Source organism: Lolium rigidum, chromosome 3 (assembly GCF_022539505.1).
Source record: "Lolium rigidum isolate FL_2022 chromosome 3, APGP_CSIRO_Lrig_0.1, whole genome shotgun sequence".
Classification (NCBI taxonomy): domain Eukaryota; kingdom Viridiplantae; phylum Streptophyta; class Magnoliopsida; order Poales; family Poaceae; genus Lolium; species Lolium rigidum.
The window spans coordinates 52,350,326-52,360,027 of record NC_061510.1 but is presented as its reverse complement, the minus strand read 5'-3'; the positions used below and the strand labels follow the sequence as shown (position 1 = coordinate 52,360,027).

Sequence of the window (9,702 nt, the reverse complement as noted above, 5' to 3'; positions counted from 1 at the left end):
AAAGGGTGTTTTTTGATTTATCTGAGATGAACACCTGTTTTGTTTGGTAAGGTTATTTCGCGGTCTCACGTATGACACAACTAATTCCGGTGACTATCGTAACTAAAATGTGTTGCGTCGTTTGTGATTTCAAAGGGAAGTTGGCATTTATTCTGGTATGTGAAGTTACAACTTTGAAAATGGTAACAAATATTGTGTACCACAGATTCCGAAGACAAACAAAGATAAGGAGAGGGGATATTCCGCAACTAGTTGCGCCCGCACCCCATTTTTGTTGTGACACTTCCAAGTTTTCAAAAAATGCAAACTAAAATTCTAGATATACATTCTATTGTATTTTGTTCATCTATGAAATTTCATCCAAAAATATGTCAAAATATGGCCTACACAAAAAGAACTAATGATCTGTAAATAGTACGTGACACTATTTACGTACGTCTTCTCTTTTTTACACAGGTCACATTTTGATATATTTTTGAATGAAACTTCACAGATGCACAAGTACGTTTGCCAACTCTGCAGGCCACATGCACTACGCCATGGATCGGAAGATGCACCGCACTTATTCAAGGGAGAAATTCTCAGATCAAAAAATATCAGCCGTGAGGACGACGTTGCCGCAAAACAAACCAGAATGTTGTCATCCTAGTGCGGGCGGGCGACATAAACATACTTTGCTAGTTTGCTTGGATAGTTGCATGCTACCCCTCCTCCAAAACTACTGCGATCTATCTAAAAATCAACGATCGATAGTGTGTGCAATATCAATACCGCTCTTATTTTCTAGCTCTGATGTTGTCGTCAACCGTAGTTTTGTTTAAGCTGTGTTGTAGGCCATCGACAGGCTTATCCTATATGGTCAGCCGAGAACAATCTTATGGTTAGCACTAGGGTCGATTCAAATTGCAAGTGATTAGCTGGCCGATTATGACCAATTATAGTACTACGGTGATTAGCTAGGTGTTCGAGACTAGGGGTAGGATGACTGAGATTAACGATACAATGATACTTCTTCGAAGGTTTACACTAATATTCAAGCGTCTATGGAAGCACAAACCTCACTAGAGATGCCTTATGGCGTTTGAACAAGCTGTTCAAAAAAACTTATTGATAGGAACATGAACGGTGTTTTTATTTATCCGAGATGAACAGTGGTGAGGTAAGGTTATTTCGCAATCTCGTGTACGATACAATAAATTCTAGTACCTAAAAAGTGTTGTGGCATTTACGATTTCAAGGAATGTTGGTGTTTGTTCTGGCATATGAAGTCAAAACCTTGAAAATGGCGACAGAGATTGTGTACCACAGATTTAGGATTTAGGGGACGAGCAAGGATAATATCCAACACATGTACGTTTGCCGACTCTGCAGGCCACATGCATTACGCTATGGATCGAAACATGCACTGCACTTGTTCAAGGGAGGAATTAATTCTCGGATGAAAGAAGTTTCAGCCGCGAGGACGCGCAAACAAACAAATAAATAAAACAAGAATGTTGTCATCATAGTGAGGGCGGGCCACATAGACATGATTTGCTTGAATACATAGCTGCATGCTACCTGTCCCGCAAAAACCTGTGATTTGGCTGAAAAATCAACGATTGATCATGTGTACAATACCAATACCGCTCGATGTCGTCAACGGTGGCTTTGTTTATGCTGGGTAGCACTAGCGTCGATTCAAAGTAGCAGGTGATTAGCTGGCCGATTATGACCAGTTATAGTACTACGCGCTATGCTATGCATTAGGTAGCTTGATGACCGGGAAGGATGACCTTAATTTGCAAAGTATAGTGGGATGAGGATCAGGGCTAGAACCACTGTACGTCTGAATCAAATTGTCAAGTGTTGAGTGGAAACTTTATGGAACATATAGAATATCCTGTTGTCATTAACAATTGATGGTAGGAAGCCAGCTTTAAATTGGGTGGATTAAGTAAATCATCCACATGGCAATACAAGTGAAACTGGTGTTGAGATGTATAAGGTTTCTTAACTTCGGTATGGTATTGTCTGAGTCCAGAAAAGGATGTAAATGAAATAGGCCGGTCAATTCGTAAGTATAGTCGCAGTTGTCGAGCTAAGATGCACGAAGGTCTACAAATTAAAAATGGCGATTTGACATTTCGGGTTTTGAGTTCTTGAACGTGCATCTCCTCAGTGGAATGATAATTTTTAAGAAAGCATTTATTATGAACTTTTGTGAATAATGAGATGGTATGTGGATTGTCTTCTCCTGCAGCAAATGACGTCTATGTATACATAGTACATTACCATTCTGCTTCATCCTAGATTGAAAACTCGTCTCAAAACATTGTCAAACAAATATATTTTTTACAACGTAGATAAACCGATTTAGAAGAAAAAGGAACAAGTGAGCAAGTGGCAACACAAAATGAGATTCCTCTGTTGAGTTAACTAAAATGGTTCTTAATGCGCAAAGTAATAACTTGCTTGTTGGCATGGCACCTGACATTGTTGATAATGGCGTTGCTTTTTTTTCTATGCTGATGATACTGTCATATATTTATCCCATGAGCCGGATGAAGCTGTTAATGTGAAGTTGTAACTCTATTTGTCTAAGATGATGTCTGGTTTCAAAATTAATTATTTGTAGAGTGAGATATTTGTTGTGGGTGCTGATAATGAGGTGGTGGAATTCCATGCTAACATGTTTCAGTGTCAAGCTGCTCTTAAGAATAGTGATTGGATTTTCCTAGATGCTAGAATGATTAAGAAACTGGATGCTTGGATTGGATACTCCTCCTTTAATTCTACTAGATCTATGTTACTTGATTCATCTTTATACGGGGTTCCTTATTTTTATATCTCTATCTTCATGTTGAATAAATCCTTTGTGGAGAAATGGATAAATATAGAAGAATATTTTTTCTGGCATGTTAAAAACAAGAAGGGAAGTAGTATCAAGTGGAAAATAATTTGTAGATCTAAAAAGAAAGGAGGTTTGGGGGTCAAAGACTTGAGAAAACAAAACATAAGTCTCATGTGAAAGTTGTGGTGGAAATTAGAGAACCAAGAAGGCCCATGACGAGATATTATTGAAGACAAATACTTGTGTAATCAATCTATGGCTTTAGTGAAGCCTAGATTCTGCTTCTTGGAAAGCCTTGTTGAAAGTGAAAGAGGTGTATTTTAAAGGTAGACAAATCCTCCTCTAGCATGGTTCTATTGTGAGATTTTGGAAATACATATGGCTTGATGGTGGAGCTTTGTTATTACCCTTAACTTTTCAATATCTGCCATTATCAAGATCTCTCTATAAAGCAGGTGAGAGATAAGAACTATGTTTTAAATTTTCGTAAAAATAAGTCAGTAACTATGTGACACAAATTATAAACTCATGTCAACAATAAGTCAATCCTATATGGTAGAAAATATTTAACCATTTGTCAGGGTTTTTTTTGGGGGGAACCATTTGTTAGGTTTTTAGGTTAAATAACTTGCATATGAGCAAGAATTTTCTAAAATTGGGTAAAGTAATTTATTCAGATACAAATAAATCCACTTGCAATCCGAATTTGCTTACAAAGTAGGCACCATGTTTGTATAGTTCATAAACTAAATCGTGAGGTTTTCCATATCCATTTTCATTTTGTTTGCACGTGTGTATTTTCGATACCCATTTTCATTTTCTCGGACATGAATATTGGATGTTTCGGATTTTGCTGCTATTTCACCCTTGCTTGTAGCCTCTTCATATTTTGCAAAGTCCTACTACAACAGTATAGTAGAAATTTTTGTCGCGCCGCAGCTTGCATATTTTTTTTGTACGTAAAAATTAATGTAATGCATTGGCGAAAGGAATTTATATGTGTATGTAAAAAGAATGATAATGTTAACATCTAATAACTCTACATTATATATCAGTTAAATTTCAGTCTAATCGACATCTAGTTAGGTTTAAATAAATTGATTATAAGAAAAGGAAACTACACATTTGTGAACAAGGGAACTTGTGCCGTTTCACCCTGTGCTACCGATTTCTGGTCAGCTAGCTTTCAAAACATCTCTTCCAACACTTGCAAGCTAGGATCGAGTCACGGACTACACATCTCTCTCCGTTTTAAGATCGACCGCGATGGGTACCTCGCATCGCATGCACTTGGCCACTTGGCCTCGTGTTATTCTAGTCCTGCCAACCTGCTCTGGGTCCCAACTTATGATAATTTTTGTTTTAATTTTTTTAAGTTGCAACCTATGGACGATGGTTAATTGAAAGTGGCATTACCGTTGCGATGTGGTCATCTTCCGGAGAATCGTGATACCCACTCGCCGGTTTCCTGCCGTGGTTTCACCGGATTCTTATCTACATTTACCCTTTGCTCTCCACCATTTTCTTAATCGCTTGCATGTTCATTGATTAAGAGAGGAAGAGTTTAGGGAATAATACTAAAACACATGCCACAAAGGTACCATCACATGGCCTCAACCAAAATAGAGAGTAGCAAAAAATAGGCCGAAGTCTACTCTCCCGAGAGGAAGTTCGAAAAATATTTAAATCCAGTGTAATCCTTTTTTTTGCGAAACACAGTACAAACGCAGACGCTCACACATAGCATGATGTTGAATGCAATTGCCTTGCTAGGGGAAGAGGGCCTATGGTTGGACTCAAGCTTTGAGGGCAAACAATGAGCTTCTGTCGCGATAGTGAAGATGCAGTGGACTAGGGTAGAAAACATTACCTGTGGTAGGTTTGGTATGTTTCAGTGTAGTTGTTCTCAACACGTCATGGCACAAAAGTAAGGACCAGCCATAATTAAAGGGATGTTGACCATCCAACATAAGCACAATACAACTACTAAAAAATACAAAAACATATTTGACGGAGGAATGTCAAAGCATATTCGACAAAGGATAATAATAAAACAGCTAAGCATAGAGAAACAACACAAAACTATGGTATCGTTTTTTCACAGTCGCTAGCTCCATTTGTAACAATAATCGTGAGATTGAGAGTTCTCATAGAGAAACAAAAGGAGTGATTATTTACTGACGGCTTTTGGTTCTTCATGTTCTTAAATTTATGCAAACTCAATCACCTAAATTCACAGGATGATGAACCTGCAATTTGCAACATATGGGATGTTACCGCAATCATTGGTGCAAGTTCTTGTTTCTATAGCCGCTGAGGTGGTGAGATGGCCATTTGTTGTCGATATTTAGACTTGAAAAATGTAACTTTTGTTTAATCACAACTAAGTTACTTGAAATAGACGACCATTCTAACCACTAACATATTTGCTTTAATTTAGAACATATCAGGCAAAAAACCTAGCCATGTTTTGCATGGCTCTAGATAAAAATAAAATAAATTGGAAGATGAAGAAACATAATTTTTTCTAGAAAATTTTCATATCTTTAAAGTTTCAGATGATAAAATTTGTCTCTCAAAGTCCGAGTTACGTGAAACAAAACATCCCCAAAGTAAGAGAAAGGGCACAAAAACTTGTCCTAAGTTGAATATATTGGATAAATAACCCGAGCCAATTCTTGTCTCATCGAATTCGTCTTGGATGAATTATGCAAATGAAAAAAATATTCAACATAAAAAAAGCCAATAAATGAATGATGTACAACAACATGTTCAACACTTGTCCTAAACACTACTACTTATGATTATTGTTGTTGCTCAAATGCTTTGAGTTAAATAAGTTAGCCCTTCCATGATTAGTTAGAAGGAGAGAGTGTTTATGAAAGGAGACATGCTTAGACAAATTAAACGCATTGGGTGAATAGCATTACTTTTTTAGCTAGCCGACGACTCATCTCTCAGAATTTGTCTAGCTGTTGTTGATCTGCCTAAGTGCCCTCGTCTACCTTAATACTAAGTTTTGGGTGCACACTTTTATGAACTACTTGTCGTTTGAATAGAGTGTGGTTTCGTCATTGCTCACGTAATCATGTAGGCCCAGCTAATTGTTGCTCAATAACTTTTTGTAATGCAAGTGGTCGTCTTTTCGTCGGTCTAAAATTGACCACTAGCGGGCGAAGTGGCTCGCACAAGTTCATGAACCAAGATAAGATTGAGCTATTTAGAGTGGAGTTTTGGTCCTGAACTCACATGCCCCAAACCGAATAAGAAATTTGAAAATAATTGCAATACAATTAAATAAACTGAATTTTCTAGAAACAAAAATGTTCAAGTGTGACCTAACTACGCGCAATTTCTTCGTGAAAAAAAGTTGCATAGATCACCATGAACGCCATTTCGTCATTTATGAAATTTTGCACGCATGTAGATCGCTCAAGCATGACTGTTTTTAAATAAGATAATAGTTTTTTACTATTTTTTGGTGTACACAGAACTTTTTACTATTTTCTAAAAATGTAGCTGAACTGAATTTCGACTACTCATGGGCCTTTAAGCATATATGTTTTAAATCACTTGGTGCTATGAGGTGCTAGGGCTCGCTCATTTCCAGCCACACTTGCTTAGATTCAACTTTTTTTTTGGAAAATAAGATCTTTTTTTGGTGGCCTTGAGTTGTACACTTGTACTATATACTTACGTTGTACTATAAATATATTTGCCATGCCATCCGGAAAGCTGACATGCATGTTCCTCTCGTCTGGCATCGTGCCACGTCAGTCGTCGACTCTTCCGGCGACCTACAGTTCCGTGCCGGCCACACGCCCTTATCTTGTTTATAAATACTCGCTCCTCCCTCCCTCGGTGACCAACAGCGTGGCCAAGAAATACCCACGAGAAAGTGCGAGACACGAAGAGAGAACACAATGTGTGGCGGCGCCATCCTAGCGGAGCTGATCCCGCCGACGGCGCGCGGTGTGTCGAAGCTTCCGGCCACGGGCCGTGCGTTGCCGGCGAGCTCCGAGTCCAAGAAGGGCCTCAATCAGAAGAGGTACCAGCACGCCGAGGTCGACGACTTCGAGGCCGCCTTCGAGAACTTTGAGGACGACTTCGACCTCCTGGCAGAGGAGGAGAATGACGACGCCCATGTCGTTTTCGCGTCCAAGCCTGCATTCTCTCCCGGTAACTCTCGTCGTTTGATTGATCCGATATGGACCATATACCAATATTGTTCATGCGCAAGCGAATCTCGCTGATCGTTACGATCGTCTTAAGTTTTGACTTAGAAAATCTCACGTACGGATCGATTGATTTCTCTGCAGCCTTCGATGATGGTCGCGCGGCACGGTCGGCAAGCAAGAAGAAGCGCGTCCGCCGCCTCCACGGCATCCGGCAGCGGCCATGGGGCAAGTGGGCGGCGGAGATCCGCGACCCGTACAAGGGCACCCGCGTCTGGCTCGGCACGTTCGACACGGCCGAGGATGCAGCCCGGGCCTACGACGTCGCCGCTCGCCGCCTCCGCGGCAGCAAGGCCAAGGTCAACTTCCCCGCTGCTGCCGGTGCGCGCTCGCGCCGTGCAGCAGCCAACCGCAGAACCGTGCCGAAATCGCAATGCCCTCGGGCGCAGACGATGGCGTACACTGCTACGGAAGCAACATATGCACAGCAGAAGCAGGGCGCGGTGGCCGTGAAGCCCGAGCTGATGGCGTCTTTCGACATGGATGCTTTCTTCGAACTGACGGCCGCCGTCGCCGTGCTCCCGCCGGTCAAGGTGAGCTCCGCGAAGAAGCCGATGGTAGACCAGGACTCGTCGGTGGCGAGCAGCGGCGCCGCCGCGCTGGCGTTCGCGGACGAGCTGGGGTTCGATCCGTTCATGCTGTTTCAGCTACCTTGCTCGGACACGTACGAATCCATCGACAGCTTCTTCGCCGGCGAGGCTAACATCCAGGATGCCACCGGCGTGAACAACGGCATGGACGGCGTCAGCCTCTGGAGCTTCGACGACTTCCCCATGGACGGGGCCCTTTTCTGACGTTGTTCGTGTTATGCACTCGATCAGTTGTAAGAATATATTCTGCGCTTCTACAGCTGGAGTTTATTCGTCAGACTGTGTATCTTGTACCGATGGCCGGCTCATCAAACTGTATTGTACTGTGTCATGATTTGTGCTACCCTTTCATACTGTTGATCAATAGTCCTACCAAGTGATCATGTCGGCGATGGCGTCTATTAGTGCGTTTGTGCTTGTTAATACGGAGTACCAAATAAGTTTGTGATGTTGTGTAACCTACTCATCCTATCATTTTGAGTTGGATTATACATGTATGTTTGTAAGTTTCTGAATTCAGTAAAGCTGTAGAATTCCACTGTTGGAGTCTGCCAGATAGTCTGTGTATCTGTACTGACGGCCGGCTGATCAAACTGTATTGTACCGAGTCATGATTTGTGCTAGTCTTTCATACTGTTCGTCAATAGTCCTGCCAACTGAGATTATGTCGCCGATTCCGTCTATTATTGTGCTTGTGATTGTTATTGCCAAATAAATTTGTGATGTTGTGCTACCTAACTCACTACAGGAATGGACGCATATGCCGACGGCCAGCTGCCCTCGGCGTAGCCACGTCTGGCCCTCGGCGTAGGCTACGCCGACGGCAGCCCTCGGCGTATGGCGTCGGCGTATAGGTCCCTCGGCATAGACAATATTGCCGTCGGCGTAGCCCGGCCCTCGGCGTAGCACGCTACGCCGACGGCAAACCGTCGGCATACAAATTTGAAAAATTTAAATTTTCTTTTTTCCAAAAAAAATTCAAAAAAAAAAATTCGAAAAAAAATAATTTTTTCTATATGCCGAGGGCTTTGCCGTAGGCATAGAGTTTTAAAATTTTTCAAATTTTAATTTTTTTTACCATTTTTTTTCTTATTTACCTTTCACCCATACACTTTTAACTCTAAGTACACTTAATCCTAGGTCAAATTACAATCATGATTAAACTTCCCGGCCGGTCACCCATCCTCACACTACTCCAACCTCAGCACGCTTAACTTCTTGGTTCCATTCGGATGAGCTTCCCTTAAAGAATTGACACCTTATCGATAATAATAGCCTATCAACCCTATTAACCCTTGTACCGTGATGTCACAACTCTTTATTTTGAATTCCAAACAATTACTTAAGTAAACAACAATGAATATATAAGTAACAATGAATAATAATATTGAATTCAAATAACAATAAAATGATTTTATTTTTTGGTTTTTTCTATTTAATATTGAATAATTAATATCTTTAAATCGAAAAATCGAAATTCCACAAATAATATGTCTAAATCGATCAGAAAAATGAGAGGAATCTAAATATAACATCCATATCATCATTTGAACCTAAAAATTAGAGTAATCCAAATATGACGTCCAGCTTGCCATCTGGCCAAAACGGCCCCCTCGGGAGATGCGAAATGGCCGTACCGGACGCGCTGGTGCACCGTTCGCCAACATGCTAAACGGAAAAAAATTAGCACATAAAGTGATGTGTTATAGACCTAAAAACATTTTTCTCGAAATTTATTGAGCGACGGAAAGTGTACCCCTAGTTCAAATCCGGTCAGTTTCCAGCGGATTCGGCGGGACACCGCAGGAAGCCGTAGTGATTTCCAGATAGCTAGCACGCACATATGGCATGTTATATGTGGTGCGGAGGCGGTGTCCTACTACTATGCGGAGGTCTCGCGCAATACAAAAATACGCCCCATGTAGCTGCTTCACAAAAAAAAACTCGTTTTGGCACCCCGAAAATAAAAAAACCATCGCCCATGGGTCGGATTGGAAATCCGCTCCCGGGGCCATGCCTTCCTTCCTAGGGACCACGCACGTGC

General features: G+C 41.3%; 1 protein-coding gene across 1 annotated transcript; it reads left to right on the top strand.

Moving 5' to 3' along the window:
* Positions 1 to 6,716: 6,716 nt before the first annotated feature.
* Positions 6,717 to 8,321, top strand: LOC124701606 (ethylene-responsive transcription factor 1-like). The gene is made up of 2 exons (XM_047233697.1): positions 6,717 to 7,012; positions 7,153 to 8,321. The coding sequence occupies exons 1-2, from the start codon at positions 6,757 to 6,759 to the stop codon at positions 7,860 to 7,862; spliced, it is 966 nt and encodes a 321-aa protein (XP_047089653.1). The 5' UTR covers positions 6,717 to 6,756; the 3' UTR covers positions 7,863 to 8,321.
* Positions 8,322 to 9,702: the final 1,381 nt, after the last annotated feature.